The sequence below is a fragment of the Rhyacophila brunnea genome, unplaced genomic scaffold (genome assembly GCF_057557595.1).
Source record: "Rhyacophila brunnea isolate RB1 unplaced genomic scaffold, BYU_Rbru_1.0 scaffold_5, whole genome shotgun sequence".
Taxonomy (NCBI): domain Eukaryota; kingdom Metazoa; phylum Arthropoda; class Insecta; order Trichoptera; family Rhyacophilidae; genus Rhyacophila; species Rhyacophila brunnea.
This window is the reverse complement of record NW_028233170.1, coordinates 19,395,557-19,421,736: the sequence shown is the minus strand read 5'-3', so window position 1 is coordinate 19,421,736 and position 26,180 is coordinate 19,395,557. Positions and strand designations below refer to the sequence as shown.

Sequence of the window (26,180 nt, the reverse complement as noted above, 5' to 3'; positions counted from 1 at the left end):
AGAAAATAACTGAAGTTTAGGGCCACATTTACATTAACTGCAATGTCTAAAAATATACTTATTTTCTTTATCATTTTTTTTATTATTGAGGCCATTGAGGAGATATTCCAAAAACACCCATTTCTCTGCGAAAACACTGGCTAAGACACTGATTCAACTGATTTTAAATTACTTCATATTTTTCTATAATCTAAGTACTTCATATAATTATAATTCACTTGTTTTTCAAGGGTGGCCAACTTTTTTATATTGGGAGATATCTTTTACTTAAATTTTCATGGCGTTCGACTTCTAACAAGTAGGGAGTATTTACATTTTTTTTTAAATTGTCAGTGTTAAGAAGTATTCGCTTATTAATACTAACTATAAATAGCTAATATCGCAAAAACACTGTTTTTTGAAGATTTTTGCTAATCATCTACTGCAATTCTATTCTAACGTAAAGCTATATAATAAAATTATACTCGTATATTATTTAATAAGTAGATTTCAATATTATTTTAATGAATTATTTTTTATCTCTGTTTATACTTTATACAAAAATGTGTAGGTATAATATGAGGTTTTAGCATAATTTTAAATTATACAATTAAACTAGTTAGGTAGGTACCTTTTTGTTAGATATTCCAATTCATGTAATTAATTTTTCTCCCTCTCCCTCTCTCTCAATTGTGCTTATTAGGCGTTAGGTAGAAGTATAATTTTTAAATAATATGTATTCATATTTTTTTATGTTCAAATAAATTGTTGTATCCGTTGAATGTTATTTGTTTTTATACGAAAGGTTAATGTTCGGGGGGGCTTCTTACAAGGGGGGCTTCTTACAAGGGGGGTTAATGTTCAAGGGTATTTTAAGCAAGGTGCTATTATCCGGGGGAAAGATCAACCGTATACGTAGGAGAGGAAGCTGCCACATTAATTAATGAGTTGAGAATATCGGGTACGAGTGCAGTTTCGCTAATTTATTACAAATTACAAGTAATAGGTACCTACCTAGGTCTAATTTCGCTAGAAGATAGCTCCGATGGTGTTCGACCTCTGAAAGGGGATGTCACATGAAGAAGAAAATAATTAGCTGAATGTACTATATTTATTGAGCAATTACTATAGTATGTTGCTTTCTAAAGTCAATAAACACCGTTTTAATTAAACTTATATTTTCATTCAAGATTTAAGAACGGACAGGTGCGCTTACAATGGTGGGGTTCGCGTCCAGAGAATCGTGACCCGGGTGATTTGACCATCGAACAGCTTTCTCAACGGATTGGCTTCATTACTTTCGGCATGTATCAGTGGAACTCATGAATTGGTGCAACAGCATCCAATGCTTCTAATAATTATAACTATTTGGCCACGCGCATTCGATAACCACTCGTGGATGTGACAGGTCACAATAACTAGTACGTGATCACCCGTATTATAGATGCAGGTCAGGTATTCATCGTAATTCAACTTATGGTCAAATTACGGAGTATCTGGGTATGAGGAATGTTCCCGGAAAAGTATATTAATCAGCGGTTGACGCGACGAGAATATATGAATAAGTAATAGGCGGATCCCTTACGAGTTAAAAAAACATTAACAGTTTAAAGGATATTTTTTGGAAATTGACCACCAATAAATACCATTTTTATAATATGTAATAATGTAGCAATCGTTGTTGAATATAGTAGAGGACAGTATGTATTATCGCGGCCATAACAAAAAAATGCACGTGCAAACACGTATTATCGTGCAAATTGCAAGATAACATGCATGGATCAAAAAAGTTCAGAAGCTTCTGAATTTTCACGCGACAATAATTGGACTGTGCGATATCTGCGCCTGCGCAATAGAACGATAGTGGCGAACCTGCCAGTAAAAAAACGAACTGCACCGCGCAGAGACTCATTTTGAGGTTAACCTATTTTCACGACTTGTCAAATAGTACCATACAATCACAACATCGCGTCTCGCTTACTCTTGAAGAATGAGATTTGCTATACAGTCACCACTTTTACGTGTAAACAGTTATTATCGCGATAGTTTAAAATACATACAATTGGTGCAAGTAAATCCATGTACGTGTACAGGCGTTATAAAATAATGAAATAGCTGAAATAATTAGTATGTACCTACTTGTATTTGGAATGACTTCTTTGAGTATTTCTGTCAAATTGGTTGAAAATGTAAGATATTAAAATTAAATCGTCATAAGCGACTTTAATTTTTTTAAGTACATAATAATCAGCTACAACTCTGACTGTGTCTATTCTTGTTAACATATAGGATTTTAGTGATATTACATAATAAGCTCCCGCGAATATAAATATGGTTATTGTGAATCAATAAATAATGGTATTAACGCTTGAAATGCGTTTTTGTTGTGAAAAATGTTTTTTTTTTAGATCTGTAATATAGATTAGATAAACCAATTTTGAATTGAATACATTTCTAATAATTTAATACACTATAAACAGTTCATTATAATATTTATTCTGATTTTCAGAAACTATCTACATCTACGCTGACCTAACAAACTTTTCCAACAAACAAAAGTCAAATATCCATATAAGGTCAGAGGTATATAATTTTCACAATATCACGGAGTCATTTTTCAGGTCGACTTAGCTGAGATTAAAGCAGGGAGGGTCAACCCCCGGTCCCTGCTAACGAGCAATAAATATGCACCGAGTTCGTTGTAGTCGCAACTCGTAGCGCAACTTTTCCCTTGAGGGAAACTTATTTCACATGAAAATCTCTGCTCTAATCGAAAATGCACGCAATGAGTAGAAAGTACCCATGTATTGTGTACCTACTTTTCAAGGGATTCAGCATTTACTTTGACTAAGTTATTCATATTCAAAAGAGAGGTTTGTGTGTGGAAAAGGTTTAAAGTACATTTCTTGTTGCTTCCGAATGATACTATCACAGAACAAATAATAAATAATATAATTCCGATAGGTTGTATTCCAATACAGTAAAGTTTGACTCAGGGTTTCGAATGTGTGAGTGTCCTATGAAAATGAAACACGCTTTGTAGACGTGCAATACTGAGTGTAATACACCAATATTAAATGAGCGTCAATGCATAAACCAAGAGCAGTTGTCAGTATTCAACGTATGACGTATTCTTGACACGTGTTTAAATTTATCCCGTATTATTCCTTACTCGAGATCGGTTGCCTACTTCTCCTTACCCGATAGGTATTTCAGTTCCCATTATTTCTGAGTTTCCTGGATACTATGGATTTAAATTGAAACCACAAATGAGAGAAGATGACATTAATGCACATAATAATAATATTAGGTACTGGTTTATTTTTTTGTACAAGTACGTACGCATCTGTTTGAGTAGTTATGTTATGGTCCCTTTGATGTTAGATGCATGGATTTTGTAGTGCTTTCGGTAGATAATATTTTAAAATACGCATATTTTTAAGATTTTCGAATAATTTAATAATTATTGTTTGACTGGTTTGAACTATTAGACCTTCGAATGACCCTTTTAAATATTCTGATGAATCGATTGCGTTATCTGCGTCAAAGAAAATCGCTGCTACGGCAGAATTGGTAGGTTTGTCATACCTGAAATATGAAACATACTTTTCATATCAAATGATTCAAATAATGTTGAAATATGCCGTAAAATTTATTGAAAATAAGTATATAATTGCTTAATAGAATCGGTAGAATTAGGTGCCTATTAAATTTAACGTATAAGGGACGTATAAGGTAACGGGGAAGGTAGCCATCATTGGACCAGTGCTTTCATTGGACCACTCAAGTAGATCAGAAACAAAAGACGCTAGGAATCATTAGTGACATCATGAAGTAAGCTTTGGATGCCCCCCCTGTACCCTTCTTATTTCAGTCTCGCCGTGGGTACGGTAAGCGAGTGATATCCATCGATATGTTGATCGTGCTTACAGTATAATAGTCAAGGCAAACTAAAACGAATGTAAGTATGATTCTAATAACTAGATTTGATTGTATTTATGTCAACAATATAAAGAAATTTATTACTTTTTGCAACTGTGATAATAGTTGTTGGGCTAATAATTCGGTTTTTTTGTGAAATTTACTTTTCTGACAGCACCCGTAGTTGCTATCATTGGACCAGTCCAATCATGGAAACGATTTTATAACATTTTTCATATTGTATGGTTTTGCATTCCAGAATGGCGAAGAGAGAGAATTAGCTTCTATAACAGGAATGTCATTAGCATTTCATGATTTTTGGTTCCGAATGTGATATACCTAGGTACTAGAGATAGAGCTTTACGAACAGAACATTCTCGAGCTGGATTTTTTTTTGTATGGTTTCACTCCAGTAGATAGCATTTCAGTTAGGTGAGCGAAATACCTAATATAAAGCATCGAAGAAAATCGAATTGCGAGAAAGAAATAATAGGTATTATTGGTTTATAAAGCGGCATCCGAAATTGAGCCTACAACAACTGACAGCTACTTCATTTATCTGGGCTACCGGATTTAATCAAGCTACAGTTAAAGAGTTCCTAGATAAATTTCAGATATTCTCAATAGAAGTCATGCCAATACATGCATGACATTAATGATATAAAAAATGATTGTTTAAAAAATACGGGATAATCATAAAACACAACAAAATTTATATCGTATCCAAAAAAAAAAAATTTGGAGCAAGCAAGCATCAAGCCACCGAAACAAAAAACATTAAAGGCGAAAAGGCTTCAAACCAAAAATCCAATAACGATATTGAAGAATGGTTTTGCAAAATCTGTCCAGTATTCAGGAAACCTGGATCCATAAAGATTGCGCTTGCATTAGTAAAGGTGTAAAAAAATATATTTAGATATTTGCCCCACATGCATAACATAAATATCTACTTATTAAAATGAATAATGATGCTGTTACTAAAGGGTGTTTTTTTTAGAGGTATAGAACTTTGAAATGGAATAAAATAAAGATGACTTTTTATATTGACATGAAATTTACTTTATTCGAAAGATGCTCTTCTGGCATTATAATTTAAATATGACTTCTGGCATATGACCGCCACGGCTGGCTCGGACGTAGTCTAATCTGGAGGTCCAATTTTCGATGACTTTTTCCAACATTTGTGGCCGTATATCGGCAATAACGCGGCGAATGTTGTCCTCCAAGTGGTCAATCGTTTCGGGCTTATCGGCGTAGACTAGCGACTTCACATATCTCCACAGAAAATAGTCAAGCGGCGTTAAATCGCACGATCTTGGAGGCCAATTCACGGGTCCGAAACGTGAAACTATGCGGTTACCAAACATTTCCTTCAATAAATCAATTGTGGCACGAGCTGTGTGACATGTTGCGCCGTCTTGTTGAAACCACAGCTCCTGCACATCGTGGTTGTTCAATTATTGATGAACGAAAAAGTCAGTAATCATGGCTCTATAGCGGTCACCATTGACTGTAACGTTCTGGCCAGCATCGTTTTTAAAGAAGTACGGACCAATTATTCCACCAGCCCATAAAGCACACCAAACAGTCAATTTTTCTGGATGTAACGGTGTTTCAACATACATTTGAGAATTATCATCACTCCAAATACGGCAGTTCTGTTTATTGACGTATCCATTCAACCAAAAGTGAGCTTCATCGCTAAACAAAATTCGCTTATGAAAATCGGGATCAACGGCAATCTTGTTTTAAAATAAATTTTCACAATTTGGAAGCGTTGCTCAAGCGTCAGTCTATTCATGTTGAAATGCCAAACCAAACTAAACATAAATCACTTAACAGCTGACAAAATGGCCGCCAATTAAAAAAGTGCTGCCAGCTTAAAGTTCTATACCTCTAAAAAAAACACCCTTTATAAGAAGTATACTATTATTGGAATAATGTTGTTTCTTGTTTATAAAATTATTATAAATCACCTTGATTGGACCACGCGTGCAAATTGTTATTATTTTTCCAAAGTCCAATGATGGGAACTTAATGGTCCAATCAAGGAGAATGAGGTCCAAAGAAGGGAACAAACAAAAATTTGGTTTTCTTGTTAAATCACGAAAACGGTTAATTTTATTGGACTGATGCTAAGGCTATAAATATAAGAGTAAATGATACATTGAAATGAACTATTTGTTTGAATTTATCAATGATACTTGATGAGTTACACCGTCACAAAGTTAAGTGGTCCAATCATAGCAACCTTACCCTATATTTTTATCTTTAAAACTCAATGAAAGGGTTCGCGCAGGGTTCGCGTCTTCATTTATGAAATATTAGGAGTAAAGTCGGGAAATATGGAGTACCTTAAGGTAGTTTAGAAATAAAATCAACATTTAGTATAAAATGTATTTACAATTAAGTCTTAATATATTTTACTTTTTTTAGGCGTGTAAATTGATGATTTTTTGAGACTGGATGGTAATATGGACAGATTCCTTAGCTTATGTGGATTTTAGAGCTTGTAAAGAAAGATTAAGTTTATTCTCGAAACTGGAGCATTCCTCATGACTTCACAGCAAACATGATACATACTGTATCCATGCTTCACCATGACGGTCATCAGAAAAGAGACAGTCTGAGATATTTTGAATCCTCCAATGATTGTATATTGGGGCGTTCATTAGAATTTTCCATTTTATTTTCTCGGACAGGACAAATAATTGTTTCTTTCATTGTATTTTTATCTGACTTTATTAACATCTAAAATATTTTGAGCCAATATTCGCCATCTACCTTTTACCTTTTTTTTTCAATAAATTTCTTCTTCAGCCTGTGAACGTCCACTGATGGACATGGACCTCTACCATTTTGCTTTTATTGCGTCTGGTGCTGCACCTTCGGCATCCAGCAGTCAGGCATCTTCAGATACCGCTCAATCATAGAGTAGGCCAGTAGGGGGCCTTCCAATACTTAGTGTCCCATTCGATACCTCCATTCTAGAATTTTATCCTCTATACCGTCATCCCTCCTATTAACTTTGTTGGTACATGGTCACTGTAAGATGTTCGAATTTCACTAGATCAATTTTTTTTCTACTGTATTCAAAAAGTTTTTCAAAATTAATTATTTTCATAAAACTATTCTTACGTTCTTAAATCTGATGTAAGTTTATTCATCAATGAATAAAAATACATTTTACGATTAATTATTTTTAAGTTCAAGGACGTCAAAACCAAAATATAAATAATTGCTCCTGACGCTAACTATACCTACATTATGTAATTTTTAATGTTAGTATGTAACTTCGATTTAAATTACAAAGTTACCCATTTCTTTCCGGAATTTAAAACACCTCTGGATCAGGGCTCGAAATGGACCGGAACGCACCGGAGCGCCGTTCCGGTTCATAAAATCCAAAAAATTATCGCTCCGTCTCGTGGAAATATTAATTTGACCGTCTGAGCTAGATATTTCATATAATAAAAAAATAACACTTTTTTTATAAATCGAGCGCTCCGGTTCGTAAAATTTTCCATTTCGAGCGCTGCTCTGGATATATTGATACTTACCTTAATTTAAATAGATAAGGGTAGGGTACTGACCAGTTACCTTGACAGTGACAGTCCCACCAGGTCCATTAATTGTTTTCCTAGGATTTTTTCTACCAGGTCTAAGGAATGTTTTTCAAAATTATGTAAGTATTTTTGAAAAATAATGGATATTTAATAATATCTATTTACTTTCCACTTGTAAGTGAGTATGTAAACTACTTCCTTTTTATTTTGGCAGCTATTAGTTAAAACTAGGGTTGCTGATGGTTGCTGAAATATTGATTATACTTTGTTTGATAACAGTGGTGGTGATAGTTTCAATTTTGTTGAAATTACAAAATCTTCTGCCATTTTTCAATCTTAAAACGCAACCCCAATGTTGTAAAAAACACATGTTTAATCCTAATTATATACGTTGTTTCCGCTCGAAATATGTACAAACTTTTACGAACCGGAGCAGTCCATCAATTTCTGAAAGAAGATTTTAAATTTGGTTGTAATACTCCTTATACAGTGACAAATTTAATGCAAAATTGTAGATCGCAGAATTACTGAAGATACGGCAGCCAAAGCTTGTTATCGCCGCAGGCGAAATCTCATTTTTACGTTAAAATCTTTATTATTCTCTTTTTCCCCATTATCTGCTGTCTATAAGTAAGTAGTGCATGATCTGCTTACCTCTGCGGGACGTCACTGCTTTGTACTTACTACTTAAAAAATAATATATTATTTACGAGCGATTAATTAGGTAGGAAGTTAGTTTATTTAGTAATAACTCAGACCACAGACCCCAAAAACGTCGAAAGGAAAAACCTGGTGTGCTAAACTTAATAATATATATATATAAAAACTATATAATATATATATAATATAATAAACATACTATAAAACAATATAATATAATATATATAATATAATAAATATACTGTTAGTCACTCATATTAAAATGCATTTAATTACCATAATAATATATGTAAATTTATGTCAATCGTTAATTATATTATCATTACAGTAATTCGATGGTTAGCATGGATTGAGACAAAAAACAAAAGAGTACACGAGGAGCACCCCATAAAAAATAATCTGATCCCTGAAGGCTGAAATTGAATCGCATATTGTCACCTAGAAATGCTGTGTATTAAAATGGCATAAAACCAGAGTTGAGCTCCGGTCCGCGCAGGTCCATTTACAGCCCTGGACAATTCTTACTAATTTATTTAAAAAGGGTTTTTAAGCTTTTGGGGTGGTTAAAAAAGGCTTATTTTATATTGACTTTCTTTTCATAAAACAGTTATGGTTACGATTATAAAAAAATATGTAAGATATTATTGATTTTTGGAAAGCAGTCGTAACACACAAGGCTCTCTGGGTATCTTTTGGCTGTCCTCTAAATTTGGTCGCCCTCCTAAGATGTTCATTTTGCAGGTACGAGTCTATTGACGATCATTATAGTTAGAGGGTTGAATTTTTGATGCTTCATATCTATATTAATTACAAGTATATAACAGTGGGCCTTAACCTTGTTTGTTTGTTTGTTAGGTTGTTGTTATGACAAAAACTTCCCTCCGAGTAATTTTGTATTTTTTTCACTATCCTTTTCTAATTCTCGTGGAACACCGGGAGATCACTGTCCATGATCCATTCTATCGAGACATACCTTTCAGTATTTTTATATACAACTATGATGCATTCATTTTTCATATATCGGAGATCTTAAACTCCTAAATAAGATTATTATCATATATTTTAAAATATATTTGGCATTACCTACCTCTTCGATTTTCCACTTTTTGGTAAGCACCGCCCTTTGTTGGTACATAGGTATTTCATATATTTCAACATCATCTAAATGTTTTTTCTGGGGGTTTTGCTGCCCATTGAAACACCCTCGTTTTACATGTCCTTGTTTGGGTATAAATATCTGAATTATAGTCGGTAGAAGATTATCCATTATTTTTAAAAATTGTTTTAGTCTTTGATGGGAAACCACCACTAGTTATGGTACTCTTAGTTAAACTGACCCTAACATAGTAATTTATCTATACAATATTATCAACATGTTTTTCAAAAAGTGAATGCATTTACAAGAGTATTCCATTTCACCAAAACAAAAAGGCTATGTTATTGATTCATTTCAAAATACCAGTCATGCATTTTTATATTTTAATTCTATTTAAGATATTCTGTTTCGCACAGTCATCAGCACATAATTATTTAAAAATCAGAGGTGCTTAACCAGTAAACTGAATTTATTATTTAATCGAAAATATTTATGATTTAATTTCATATGTGTAAATTCTATAAACCGATCCATTCCCCTTTGGATAACTGTCGACCCTAAGCAGCGCATAGTCTTCCTGTGTATATGGGTATACATGATAGATCTGAGAGAATTTCTAATTCCTCAGTTGGCCATGATGATGTGTTGATTATAATATATAAGTTGCACAGTAGGTAGTTTTATTATTTCATTAGATGAATGGATGAGATATTTTATAATAGTGGTGAATTGGTATGTAGGGTAATTTTCCATTTATTTTAGCATACTTCATAATATTCCTTTCTATACATTTCTTGAATACAAACTATATAATAATAATTCACAATGAAACTTAAAAAAAAGCTTGCGTTTTATAAATGATTATAAAACTTAATCGGACACCGTGCGGTAGTTAATATTTCAATAAAATATATTTAAAATTTCATGTACAAAACTCTTTGAAAAAAGGGATATTAAAATCTTCTTAATTAATATTTACATTTTATTACATACTTATTTAACATTTTGATATTTATCTAAAAATGGTATAACTATTATCACATTACTTATTAATAATACAATAATCACATATTCAGTATGACTCTAAATATTGATTGCTTTATGATTATAATACACTTATTATAATTATGATTTATTGTTTTTATAGTCATTATCATCAAAACAACTTACTATAGTCTATCCGTCATAAGAAGCCAGATAGCTAAATCGGACATGCTGTCCTTGTCTTTTTACGTATGCAGGCGCTCACACAAAAATTGTTAGGGGGGGTCCATTTTGTTTTTTTTTTTATTGATTTTTAAGGCGGTATGGGGAGGTGGGTTAACAAAATCTAGCAGATTTCAATGACTTTTACTACACTATATTCCCCATACCCAGACACTCCGCACTTTGATTCTAGCAATAAACACCTGGCCTGCAGGTATGCCTGAGTTATTGCAGGTTTTCGCATCCACAAGTGTTTATTGAATGCGTATGGTTTAACTGTTATATTTATTATGATCGTAAGTGTCCGTTTGTGTTGTTCGCGCTATGTTTTCTTTTAGACGTGCCGCGTTAGAATATAAAAGCAAATATTGGATGCCCCAGATGGTTGCACTTAGCTCCAAAGATGTTCCTCTGGCAGATGCCTTGCGTTGAAGAATGCTAAGAGAAATGAGCAAAAACCTTTAAGAAGGCTAATCGACAGCCAGATCATACTGTAACGAGGTCCAGGCAAAGAAGAATTCCATTGACTTAAATAATTTGTATTTTTTTCTGTGTGTGCAAGTCTGGAGCCAAAAACCATCCCTTGTGTGCGCGCTCGTACGTATGTAACATCCATAAATCAGTTGATCACGTAGTTTAACTATGGATTCACAACACTGTTATATAAATTGATGTCACAGCTCAATAACACAACAAATTATAAATAAAAACTATTAAAAATAAACTATATTAGACGCCTGTAAACTATTACATCGTATTGAGAAATGTTGATAATAGATACTATGTTGTACTGCACAAATGTGAAAGCCAGACAGCACATTCTTCATCAGCATTATTCCAGCTAAAAGCCGTCCTATGGATCGAGTATAACAAATAAATATACAAAAAGGTAAATGAATCATATTATCATAGTGCTTATGTATTTACATTTTTCTTTTTACAAATTTATTTAAAATAAAGTAAGTATGCTAAAGATCTACCATCATAAATTGGCGTTTCAGCGAGGGCGCTAGTATGACATTGAGAATTTTACCATAACTAACAAAAAAATAGTAATTTATAATTTATTATTGGTAGTAGATTTCTGTACAAATATTATGCAATCCATAATTCGAGAAACATGTTGTAAAATTAAATGGCATTTATAACAAATTTATCCTCGATAAACAATTTTAGTTTCAAATTCGACCGGCTGCCAACTTACGATGGTAGATCTTTAGTACCTTTAGTAATAATATTGTAATATATACAAAAAAATATTCATAAGTGGACACACAAATTCGATTAAATATTTTTTTATGATTCGATGTTGCCATTTATTTTATTTACACTGTACACAATGACGTAATAGTAAGATATACAACTTATTCATATAATTATTATTTTTTGTATTTGTTTCATTTCTTCTTTCTTTTCTTTCTAAGATCTTCCATTTCTTTTTTCTATGTTATTTTAACACAGCAGGAGTGATAATAAGAAATTTATGTTTCTGGAAAAAACTATAATATTTTACGTTACCTATTTCAATATTCCGCACACTGCTTATTGAAATTCAGTTATGTTGATTTTATTGTATTATTGAAAGCAGTGAATATAGGTCCTTATAACAAAAATATTCAATTTCAATGATGATGATACTAATATTAATTATGCCTTATAATTTTTATAGATGTTATGTCGACTGAAAATACATAATCTGAGATGTATTAAAAAAAATGAAATGAAACAAAAAATATAGTAAAAAAATGAATAAATAACTCATAACATAATATGATGAGATAAAATTTATTCTCTGTTTATCCTCTATTATATTTAAATTTTCATGATTATTATAAAAATAAATTCTATATAAACAACTCAATATTTTTGTATGTTTTATAATCTGAGATGAAAAAGAAAATTATTTAAAAAAAAAAATGAACCATATTGTGCATCTTTGATAATTTGGGTGATGTATTTATCTGAAACATAAAAAAATTAATTAAATCAATTTTATTTTTAACATTGTATACCTAATGCTATTATCATAGATATTATTATCTAATATTGTTTTTTTCATAGATTGGAAGTAGACACTGACATCTATGAAATATTATTTGAGACTTATCATTAACTTAATTTTCCTTCCCCTGCCAGAATGTTAATATTGACGGTCCATGCGTAAACTCGGACATCTACAAAAACGCAATTTTACAGGAGAGCTAGTTGAAGTAAGAATTCTTTGAACTCCTATGTTTTTATTACTAGGCTCCTTCCTGAAATTCAGTGAGTATTATAAATACTATTCACAGTTTATTTACGCATTATTACATTCTTTCTAACAGAATTGTAGTTGTCCAACTTTACGTTAACTTTCAAACATTCATTAATAACTATCACATGTCTCACTTTACATGGGAATGAGTCATATCAATAATTAGCAACTTTAATAATTATTACTATTGAAATTATCATAATTCAAACAATTTAGAGGAATATTATCTTCCAAAATAATACACTTGTGTTTCTAACGTTTTCTAACAGACTACATAAAGACAAACGGCAGTTATCCGTTTATGCGACTGTCTGGTGCCCAAAGTAAAGACGAACATATTAACATATCTGCATTTACACTACGTCAACTCGGACATCTACCAAAAAACCATTCTGTCAAAACACTTAAAATACTTCCTCCTTGATATAAAATTAAAGAAATATAATTAATCTCACGTAATTTTGGAAATTCGAATGTGGATATTATGCGCATTTTTTATTGTTATTAAAATTTTGCATCATTGATGACACATGACACACAATTTCATACAAAATGTGAACACATTATATCGATATTTTAAAGGTAATATATGTCAGCTGATAAAAATCCGTAATTATCAACATTTTTCAATGTAGGAAGAGTTCAGTTTAAGTAGGTACATAGCACAATATGTATTTATATAAGATAAAAATCTGACATTGGGAAAACACACGTTTTTGAGGTAAAAAAGACAATAAGGACAGTAGGACAATGAGGTAGAGTTCATTTTTCCATCACATTCATCTGTATTTATCTATTTATTACTATAAAATAAAATCTGTATAAGATATTTCTGGCCGACTAAAATTTTCCGTATTAATTTATTTTTCACACACTTAGTTTATTGAATAATAAATCATTGGTTTACATTAAGTACCTGGAATTGAATGTACATCAGTGTTGCCTTTAGTTGTCGAATTTTGATTTACACATTATAATGCGAAAAAAGATGGATACTCTAACGTAAAGCTAAAAATTGTGTTGTCAATAATTATTATTGCAGATAATGCATCGAATTGTATGTAGTTATATAAGACTAGGGATTCCAATCCCGGGATCCCGAATCCCGGGATCCCGAGCTATTTTCGATACCTATGAATCCCGGGATTGATAAACATTATCCCGGGATTTCGGGATTGATTTTTTTATCAATTTTTATGGAAAATAAAATAAAAGCGAAAATATAACAGAAAAAATACTTTTAATAAAAAATAACTACATTAGAAATAAACTGAGTTTGAATGAAGTTTCATTTATACCCATGTGTAGGTTGCCGATTCATTTTATTTTTTCACATAAATTATTAAAAATGAGAAAGATTGGAAAAAACAATACTTTATTATTTATATTACAATATTATTTACTCCATTAAACTTGTGTATTTCCAAGATTGAACATATACAATATTAACAATAAATGTCTTAAATAGTATAAATTATACTAGATTTATTTTTGACCGATTTTATCAATGTTATTTGTACCAAAATATAAAAAAAAAAATTTAACAATGTAAAAAAATGCCAATCCTGGGACCAGTCCCGGGATTGTCAAATTGTAATCCCGAAATCCCGGGATCAGAATTTTGGCTCGGGATTGGATTCAAGGAAGGATTAAGACTGGGAGCTCGATAAACATGACGTGAGTATAACATTATGACTTGCAAGTCAAAAAGAATGGATGTCCTCAAATTTGTTCACATGCCTTTAAAATAAATGATTTGGAATATGTATGTAATTTTTCTATAAAATAAGTTAACTTACCTATAATTTTCTTACTAATAACGTAGGTATTTTTGTCTATGTTATTTGTCATCGTCGAGTTCATTATCATTTGTTTGGCTATACATTTCTGCTAGTTTTATGAAATTTGGTCCCCAACCTCCAAGATACCTATAATCTTGTCTATCATCATCAGTACCTTAAAAAATATGAACATATAATTAATATTATATTTTACAATTTACTAAATGATTTAAGCACTTTATTATTTCAGTTGGTTCCTTTTGGTATATAATCTATTAACAGGATTCCTTGGAAATCCCAAGACACTATTTCCATCATCTTCCCAGCCGATGGTATGACCTTAAACTTCTTGGTGGCTGAACCACCTTTTTTATGCCACTTCATGGACTCCCGTTTTAACTCAGGGTTATAAGGATGAACCCATGTTTCAATGTTCTGTAACAATTTTGTTGATAAGTTCCTCTTGATTGACGCCAGACAGCTTTAAAAACTGCTTAGAACAGCGTTCGAAATGGAAAATTTTACGAACCGGAGCGCTCGATAATTGAGTAGCTTGACATCAAAGTAGGCCAAACGCCATTTTTAACGAAATGTGTGTTTTAATTGATTATTATAGTGATGCTTTTTTCAAAAAATACACCAAAAGTATCAAAATAGGTGGATTTCATAGAAATTTTTGAGTTAAAAGTTGGTATGTTATAATATGAAAAACGGACACTTTTTACACATGTTTGTGAGTCTCCTGTAAAATTTTGTAAATGGCGTTTGGCCTACTTTGATATCAAGCTACTCAATTTTACAAAAATATGAACATAGTTATGTAATTTTATGTGTATTTTCCAAAAAAATGTGTGTGATTCTTTGTTATATGACCTATCTAGCTCAAACGGTCAAATTATTTTTTCCACGAGACGGAGCTATAATTTTGGGGATTTTATGAACCGCAATGATGCTCCGGTGCCCTCCGGTCCATTTCGAGCCCTGGATTAGAACACTCCACATGGCAACTTTTTTGATGTGGTAAAATCATTCGTGGCACCCATCTTGCGCTTACCTTCGACATCCCAATATTTTCGTGTATAACTCTGGAAATTGTAGTTTTGGATGGATCGAACGTTTCTGCGATTTTGATTAGTTTTAGCAGACCATTTTCCATAAGGGCATCTTCGATTTTTAATACCATTTCATAATCTTCTGGTCACCATTTTCTAATGATTCTCTACCTTGTTTAAATAAACGTGACCATTTGTAAATAATGGTTTTACCACAACAAAGAGTGCCATAAACCAATATCATTTAATTTTGGATGGTTTTCACACATTTCCCCAGTTTTGTGAGGAATTTAATTACTGCACAGAGCTCAATATTTGACATTTAAAAAAATAACATAGACTTTCAATTGTTCTTTTGAATATTAAATGGAACAATCAACTTGAAATTGCACAAGTATACCTAAATGAATTACCTAACAATAAAAAAATAAAATTATTTAATTATTCATTACTGACCTGAGGCTAGTGAACTTAATGATCCAGCAATACTGCCCCCTCCTTCAAAAGCATAATTTCTTAAATCATCGAATGGAGGAGCATTCGGATCAATATCCGCCTGTCTTTTATAATCTTCTAAATACATCTTTACATTTGGTTCTTGACCACTTGACAAAACAGCAACTGTAAAAAGATATTATATTGTTGAATAAATGAAATGAGTTATACGAAAATTAAATAAATATTATTCAATAAAATCAAAATATTATAAAATATTGTAGTATGTTTCTTGCAGATAAGTAGATCCCTATTTTCAAATGGATTGAATCTATGGTTGATATTACATAAAAAAAAACAGATGTCTACTTTGTCTACATTGAATGTTTTAAAATATTTTGAATAGATGTCAGTGTCTTCAACAGTATTATTAGTGATAAAATAAGTTTTGGTGATTTTTGTTTGTTCAAACGTTCCGGCGTAGCATAAAGGTGCACTGAAGAATATACAAAGAGTCCAGAAAGTTACATGGGATCTTCATACGTCGCTGCGGAGGAGGGGGTTCTCCGACCGGTATTTGAATTGTTTTTATATCAAAAGCAGTCATATCATCCTCACCGCCCCCTTCGTCATCATAGCTGATGATGTTCTCCCGAACGTCTTCGTCTGGACAGGGATATTTTACATTGGTCTGCTTTCTGCGGTTGTACATCACGATGATAAACACAAGAACTGAAAGGAGAAGTAAAATTACTGTACAAGCCATTTTGAAAATAGCTTTTCTGAGTTGTACTGTTTGATTGTATTATTTTTTATCATAGTACTTAGTGTTGGAATGGTAATGGGTTGTACTATAAGATAATGAAATGAATCAATGTGAAAACCACAAATTTAAAAAAAGCAAGTATCAAAAAATGTGCCATTTTATGAATCTATTTATAGCTGGCTGATAAGGAAATGATTTATCCAAAATGAATTTTGTAACATTAGGTTATTTAGTTTATAGTTTAGTTTTATGCATAAAACTAATTAGCGATCGGTATAATAGCAGTCTTGTGCATTTTCTGTGTAACACAGACTTGTAGTTTCCAAAATAGTTTTCATATTGAAGATTTTTGGATTCATAACACATTTTTTTGGATAGATATGTCACTACAGTTCAATTTAATCATTAAAATAATGTCAATGTTGTAAAAAGGCGTAGGTATATAATACACGTGTAATAATACATGTAATAAAAGTAAGCTTCCGTAGATGAATAAGCAAGAAACAAACAATATGTTGAGATATTCACAATCAAAGTTTTCAATAATTTGAATTTGAGTGTCAAGAACATAAAATTTACATTGAATATGCATAAAGCATCTTTATAATACAAGAAAATGAAGCCAAGTTTTCAATCTACATGTGAATTGTTAACTATTTGTTTTTATCATTGGAACAAATTTAATGTTCACTGAACAACCATAATCAAATGGAAATATTGGTTTATTTGTATATACTCATAATATGTAAGTGAATTTTATAATGTACACATTGTTTATGGTAAAAACTGGTTAATATGGGTAAACTTATAATTTTATATCAAAAACCCATAAATATCTTAAAATTTTTATGGGCACAAAAAAGGTATTGTAGAATTTTGGTGATTCATCGTAGAATTAATAATTTTTATTTATGTTTCTATATTATGTTATTACCGCCATTAGTTTACAGTATCGTCGCTATAGGATTTGTTTCCCGAATAGACCAAATGTCAATTTTTCAGGAGACGAAAAACAAATTTCATTGTCGTATATTGAAATATCAGTAGATGTATCAATCATTCTTTCTACACTGTATGATTGCAACATTATCTAAGAATAGATTCCAAGAATAATATACTGGTATAAATCAGTAAATGCACATAAAATGCGTTTTATTTACAAGTACTCGTTGTGGATATTCGGGAAATTTTTAGCGCTCTCTCAGAATAATGGATATTCGGGACAAAACATGGACGTTCGGGACTTAAGACCGTAGTGTGTTGCTGCACGGCCCACGGATCACTGAGTGGTCAAAAAGTACGCACCTCAAATGTTATATTTATTTACACGATAATTGTTAATGATTACTTTTACTATTTAAATATCTAATGATCGTAATAACCCAAGTTCGTAGGTAATAATAACATGCGGCATTCGCTTTTTTCGGTTTTTTTCGTAATAAGTAATAAAATAGTTTTTAATAATCTTTTTTTTTATTCAACGAATAATTCACAAGATTTAAGAATGTACCACTCTAATTATTGAACATACATAATTTTGAAAATCATTTCTGAGAAAATATATTGTAGCCAATAGAAAAAATCTTTTTGAAAAAAGTAAGACACCCGGCAGGAATCGTCCTGCATCTCTTGGGTTTACGACCCAGTCCACGAATTATCCACTATGCTACGAGGTGACATACTTATGACGACAAACTTTAACTATTGGCCTTTTAATACCTGCTCATCAGTATTCTTCAAAATCAAGCGACTATCGGCGATCGGTTTTTGTTTATTAAATAAAAGTAGGTATCTACTACTTCAATTACTAACCGACGTCACGGATTTCTCCAATATTTTATGATGGTACTTACTCGTACTTGCTAACAATTTTATATTAATACTTTTTCCAAAAAAAAAAAAATCTATGTATATATATCTGTATATTATTATATCTATATATTTATATAATTAACAATTAAACTTATTACAAACCACCAAATAAATATTATATATTTACTATTGGAATGACAACACAAAATAATAGCATCTATAAATTAATTACCATTGGCTACTAATATTAGGTAGGTACCAATATCCTAAGTATATAATATTCACCAAATAAATAGTTACTAACATACATATTAAATTAAATTAACTATCAGCGCATTCAAAAATAAATAATAGCATCGCCTTTATTTTCATAGAAATGCCTAGATTAAAAGTAAAATAAAGACAAACAATGTTTGATTAATAATAATTTGAAATAATAATTATTTTTTACGTCATAGTAGTTGCCGGGTCATACTGTAGAATTCATATAACCGTTGGGATTTTGTGTCATTTATCAAAACAAAATGCAGTTATTTAGGTTAAAATACTCGCTTCCAAAACTTTACTATAAGTTCAGGGCGAACTGGTGATGTATCAGTTATAAATGATCTCTTCAAATTTGATGAATTCACTATTTAAACAATAGTAACTTTAAAAACAATATCAATAAGACGAAATTTGAAAGAGCACTCCGGACGGCCGAAAAATATGAAAGTGGGCGTGATTGTTTTAGAGCTGGACAGCGTGAATGTGGGAGCGAGATGCACGGCGTCAGCGCGGTTTGATTGGCTAAAAGTCATATTCGGGAAATAAAAACTCAGCCGAGATTTATTTCGACCAAAATTAACTTGGATATTCAGGTACGAATAGTTGGACATTCGGGAGAACAGCACGGAGTAATTGCAACTTAACATGGCGTATTCGGGTTTTTCAAAAAAATATCTCTGTTCCTAGATAAAAATATATTGTTTTTATAAATGATTTCGGTAGAGTTCGATAAAAGAAATTGAACTGCATTAAAATGTCGATTTCGACAAAAATGGATATTCGGGAAACAAATCCTATAGCGACGGTATGGTGATGAGGAAAATTCTCCACATAGCAGAGGCACCTAGCGGAAAAATAGGAATCTTGCAATTTGATTAATAAAAATATTTTTGATAAATTCATAGTTTTAACGTTTTATATAAGTAATTTGAAAAAACGTTAATTTTTAGAAAAAATAAAATGTATATAACATGAAATCGTTACGTTATAATATAAAATATCTCAAATTGCAAGTTTCGTATTTTTCCGCTAGATGCCTCTGTTAGGAGTAGTCACTAAATTAAAATAATTACCTGAAGTAATAGCCAAGCAAATAATAATTGCTGCAAATGCTCCAATGCTCAGTTTGAGAGTTTGTTCCTCTTGCATTAGTTCACAATTTTCTCCCCAGAAACCATCCGGGCATATACAGCGGTATCGTAGTTTTGGTTCCTGGTTTATACATTTCCCACCATTCAGACAAGGCTGATCTAAACATTCATTCTTGTCTGTGCAACCTTTTCCGTCAGGTGACATTATTCTCCCAGCACCGCAACTGAAAATGATAAAAATAATATTTTTAAATGGCAAAGTGCAAATATTATGTTAATCTTATGGGTTCTGTAAGGCTGGTTTTAGACATTACAATGCGTTAATTTATATAAATATCCAAGAAGAAGAGTAATCTCATGAACATAACATTAATATCATTTGTATCTTCTAATGCTCAATCCATACTCGTAGCATTGATAGCATAAAAAAATTGATATTCATTATGAAATTACATAAATACAATATGAGCTATAATATTATGTGTGTTTTAAATACACAATTAATCCTAATAAGGTAATGGTTGGAGGAACTTATAATATATCCTTATTTATTTAAATATTATGTATCATTCTATAGTAGGAATGGAACACATTGTCATCATTCAGGCAAGTTACTTAGCAACTTACAGTTTTAAGTTAAATATGGCTATATGCATAAGATAGATAGCCAATCAGATAGCAGGGCTATTCTAACGTATCACTTAACTCCAAAATCATTTAAAAAAGTGATAAATATGTCGTATCGTATTCAGAAAGTGAATTATCCCGGGATGTAAACCGTCAGGCGTGATGTTTTTTTAACATGGCCACTCATGACCGTGTAAACTGTGCATAGAGCGATATGGAGTTCGAGAATTACATATTATTGAGAATTGAGGTGCAACGATATTTTAAAAATTTACTGGGATCTGTCAAATGTCATTGAGTATACCGCAAAATATTTTTAAATATTGTCGTACCACAGATGCATCTGATTAGAATCTCCAAATCGCCATGAGTAATATATGTGTTATTTTGGATCAAGGAAAATAATGGAAACATGTTTGAGTGTTAACTAGTTTGAATAGCTCTTGAGAGAGAAAAATAAAATGAAATTCTTGATTTTTCTTACATCCTTTACCTGAATGACAACAATATAATGTACACTTAATCAGACTAATTAAGAAATAGCTGCTATAGATGAAATTGAAAGATTATATAAATTTTGAAGTCAATACTAACGTGCATTCATATTCATTCCATAAATCGATACACTCAAAAGGATCTGGACAGCTGATACTGATGCATGGACTGTGCGATGTGCATCCTTTTTCCAAATTGCGAGCCATCGTAGCCTGTCCCCACTGAGAACCGTTGATCGCAGGTGGCAATGGTAGATGCTTTCCTTCAAATCGAATATCATCGATACAGCCTTTCTGAAAATCAGCATTTACTTCGAAAGTCCTAACACCAGTATATTCAGCTTTCCCACCGGCATATACACCTTCTTGCTTATCAACTAACAACCACTGATGTCCTTCAAAGATGAATGTTTCATTGAAGTGTCGACCTTCTCCTCCGTCTAATTCTAAAGTTGCAGCACTGCCGTACCTGCTCACTTTGGCTACATGCCATTGACCATCATCAACGGGCACTGATATCAGCCAAACATCTCGCTCTTCGTTTTTTTGAGAGTTCAAATTGTATCGGAATCTCAAACGAGCATCTCTCACTTCCAAAATACCATATTCACGATTATGTTGATCACTCACTCGGAATAATTCACCCAGAGGCTCTCGGGTGCGGAAACGTAATTGTATTTGAGTGTTGAATTTATCAGGCTCAAAGCTCAATGCGAATTTGACATAGCTCTGGGGACGAAAACTTGTTGGTATCGTTGGCAATATGCACGATGGTCCTGTCCAGCCAGGTTTACAATCGCAGCGGGCTTCAAAAAAACTTCCAGCACATATCCCGTGTTCCCAGCATCGTGCAGTGTTGTCACTTTGATTACAAATTTCTTCAGTTTGAGGGCAACCCGCGACCGAATACCGTGTCAATGCCGGGTGAGCCAAATCATATAATTTACTATTGTGCACCAGGTTTTTTATACATCCATCGAAACCTCGTCCAACAGGCATATATTTCCAGTGATAATTAGCCGGGTCAAATTGTTCTACAAATAGGCCACCGATTTGAAGTGGAGTATTTAAATTTAAATATTCATTAAATGGAGGAATGCTTCCTTTCGCTTGACAGCTACTATCGTTAAACTCCGGTAAGGCTCCGTCTTCTAATTCTTCCACGCTTGCAGATTTACAATAATCAACAATCAATCGCACAGTTTCAGTATTCCAAAATATATCTAATCTATGCCATTCTCCATCATCGAGCGTCGCTTTAGTTTTGACAGTTAGCTCCAATGTCCCGGAGCCAAAATCAATGAGCAATCTTGGGTAACCTTTCTCTAACTCTATTGATATAAAATCTGAAACTATAGTTTCGTCCAGCTTAGGTGGTACTATGGGACCATTATAAATAAATATGCCTTCAGGTTTGCGTGTCGCAAATTCAAAACTCAAATGAGAGTTTTCACACATTTCTAGAGACGGATACCACGCCCATCCGTTGCCTCTAAAGCTGCGAGTTGTTTGTTGACAGCGTGGACCAGTATAACCGGGTGGACACGAGCATGATATACTGTATCTACCTTCTATGCATCGTCCGCCGTTGAAACATGGATTCGACCGACACGTTTCGACTTTGGTAAAATTTCGTGCGCCACAGTAGCATCTGGCTTGCACGTTTACTCTAACTCCCCCGAAGGCTGTTTTGTTAGCGTTAATCATATAAGGAATATTACTTACGTCTAATACATTGGTGCATGAACCTTTACATTTTTCTCCTTCATGATGGCATTCGTCGATGCCGACCATTGTTATATTTAATCCGACGTCTGCTTCTATTTCACTTCGATGCATCAGTAACATACCATTCAGTCTTTCTGGTTTGTATTTAGGGGAACCATTAATCCCAAATCTAACATCAGTAATCGGAGGGTATTTTCTTTGTAATTGAACACTAAATATATTGATATAACTTTGTTCTAAATTTAATATATTTGCTACTTTACTTTTGAATTTATCATATTTGCTATGTACTAAGCTTTTTGTTTTATAATTCCATATTTTGATAAAATCTTCATCGGTTATACCGGCTAATCTTAGTGACCCAGCATTCACAACGGCATCATTGTTTATTTCGCGAACAATTACGGTTACGTTGGCTGAGACATCGGTTTGACCGTGTTTTCTATCGTACACCTTAAATCTAAGATTATAATAACCATTTCTGGTTCCCTGTTTCATTTGCAGCATACCGGTTTCTTCATTAAGTCTAAACCTCTGATGCTCAGACCCGTCCCAATAAAACTTTTTATCCGGCAAATCCCAGTCATCTATATCGTCAACAAATATACTTCCAATATCTGTGTCCGGAGCCTGACCTTGGAAGTTATACACGAAAATTTGTTTTGTACCTGAATCCATTTTGTTATCATTAATATCACCTATGATTATCGTAAGGGTACTCGTTCCTGTCATCGGAGGCGTACCGTGATCTTTGATTATGATTGGAATTAAATATTCCTTTTGTTCCTCTCTATCGAACGATCTGATCGATGAAACGATGGCCATTCCGTCGGTATTATTTTTGTTCTGTCCTTGATCCACTTTGAACGAAGCTCTTATGATATCACTGGCTGCGGGATCAAGCCTGAATTGAAACGGCGGTCCATTTCCTTTTGATTTGTCGTCTTTGTCAATTGCCTTTACTTCAATTATTTTTTGGGGCAGTACATGCTCTGTCACGACAGGTCTATAATCTTTTAGAAAAATTGGAGCATTATCATTTATATCTAAAACTAAAACAGCTAGAGTTGCAGTTGCAGTTTTGGGCGGAGATCCATCATCAATAGCGAGCACTTTCAATTCGTGGCGAATAGTTTCTTCTCGATCCAGCAATCGCTGTATACTCACTACACCATCTTGACTGATATAAAATTGCCTCTTATCATCAGACGCTCTATCTATAGAGTAATGTATCTTACTTTTACCATTCTGGTCAGCGTCTGTTGCCTTAAATTTTTCTAAAATTTTACCGATTTCTGCATTTTCTTCTACAGAAACGTTCATACTGTCCCTTTCAAACTGTGGCTTATTATCATTAATATCCTTTAATTTAATAGCTACCCAAGAAAAAGCGTTATGATTTTTGTCTTTATCATTGATATCTCCTCGATCGTTAACTTGTATTCTGAACCGAAATCCATTACTTTGTAAGTTATCTTCAAAGTCCAGCGGATTCACTATCATAAGTGAGCCTGACCCGTCACTGTTTCTTATCATAGAAAACTTATCAGCTCCAAACCCACTATTTTCTACAACTTTGTACTGAAAATCGTTAGTCTCATCTTCATCTTGTACTGTAACTGTCAGTATTGGTTCAAGAGGCAAGATTTTTTCATCTGTTTCATCAACTTCCGTGATCCACTCATCTTTAGTGAAATGCGGAGGCATATCGTTGATGTCTTTGACTTTTATTGAAGCGGTGCCGGTGCCTTTAAGGCCACCACCATCCATCGCCACAACTTGTATTGAATAATCTGGTGTTTTTTCCCTATCTAAACAACAAACCGATGTCTTTATGACACCTGTACTCGATTCAATTTCAAATATTGGTGACCCCGACTCTTCTTCTATAACATTTTTTTCAATTGAATAAATAAGTTTTGCATTGTTTGCTTCTGATATATCGTCATAGTCTACTGCGGCCATTGTCATAACGATGGTGCCGGCCGTGCCGTTCTCTGTAATATTTCCTATGTGGATTCCATGAGTAAACACTGGTGCATTGTCGTTGACATCTTTCAAGTTTACTTGAACATCTGCGTATCCCACTAAGCCTTCTCCGTCTTCATCCTGTGCGAAAACTGTGAATCTCCATTGAGGACGTCCGTGGGGCTGATCTCTATCCAGAGGCTAGAACATAATGAAAAGAAAACATTAATAACAAAAATAATCATAATATTTCTATTATTGTAAAATGGGATGGGAAAATACATAAAGCATTCTTTTAGCTTTAAAGGGTGTAAGGAACATTTTGAGGAAAATGAACTATTCTTTGGGTCCGAATGTCATCTTCAGCGTTCCAAAAGCACATCAGTAATCATGGCGGAATTAGAACTTTTTATATACAACGTTTTTAAATTTTCTGTTGAATCATATAAACTTGACTTGCTAGCTTAAACGATCAAAAAAAATTTGTACTTGATAGAAATAATACTGAAATGTCATTTTGATTTCCATAGTAATGCAATTTAGTTGCTAGGACCAACCGTTTAGCAACCAATAATGGTGTCGAAATAACTTTTCATACAAAACAGAATTAACTGAAAATGAATTCAATTCTACTTAAAGATGGCTAAAAGTATTAATAAAATGCATTGGCATCGTGTTCTGATATATTCTAAAAGTTTCAAATGTCTAGCTAGTCGGGAAGTTAGTTAAAAATCGATTGCAAGATTTGTACCGGACAAAGAACCACCGCACAAATAAGAATATGAGTTAAGAAAAACGTTGTAAAATGACGAAACCAATAATCTTTTCTTTTTTCAAATTGCTCCTCCAAGCTCTCAACAGTTGCAAATTTCCATTAGCGTCCTTTTAGCTTAGTAAAACAATATTATGAATCTCCACTTGAAGACGGTTGTTGACCGTTGGCTAAACTGATTGGGTTCATTGTCATGATTCAGCAATAGGATTGGAACTAACGTATTTCGAGGCTAACGTTCTGTTAAAAATAAAAGCTCAATAGAGGTAGGCAGGGCATGTACTGTTTATGGACGGCACATTCAAGGGCGGAAAATTTAGGGAGTAATGCAAATATTACTACTTCTAGTCTATTATACACAGGCAAATGATTGCTTTCGCCTGCAGAACTAACAAAACCAATGGATGGGTTGGGTAGATATATAATATCGTCACCGTTCAGGCAAAAGTCACCAACCCTGAAAATGGCAGTTTTGAGTTGAGTATTTCACCCGAAGCGTAAAATTATGTTCTTTAAGATGCAAAACTCACCACGGTACATTAGTTAGTAAAATTTTGCTTAAATCCGAATTATTTGTTTTTCACTAAATGACTTTCGATAAAATCTTAACAAGCAAAAGTCATTATAGGTGAATAGACATTATTGACTATATAAAAAAAAAAAATCATTCTTTATAAATATACAAGCAAAAGTCACTATACTATG

At 32.7% G+C, this 26,180-nt stretch overlaps 1 protein-coding gene across 1 annotated transcript in view; it reads right to left on the bottom strand.

The window, feature by feature from the left end:
* Positions 1-14,499: 14,499 nt before the first annotated feature.
* The window catches only part of LOC147066128 (neural-cadherin-like), a 549,013-nt gene continuing 537,332 nt past the window's right edge, over positions 14,500-26,180 (bottom strand). Inside the window, exons 7-11 of the mRNA XM_085956145.1 lie at positions 21,108-24,904; positions 19,869-20,110; positions 16,479-16,682; positions 15,972-16,136; positions 14,500-14,638 (exon numbers count right to left, since the gene is read on the bottom strand). Coding sequence (XP_085812271.1) covers positions 14,523-14,638; positions 15,972-16,136; positions 16,479-16,682; positions 19,869-20,110; positions 21,108-24,904 — 4,524 coding nt within the window. The 3' untranslated portion in view covers positions 14,500-14,522. The remainder of the gene's footprint in view (positions 14,639-15,971; positions 16,137-16,478; positions 16,683-19,868; positions 20,111-21,107; positions 24,905-26,180) is intronic.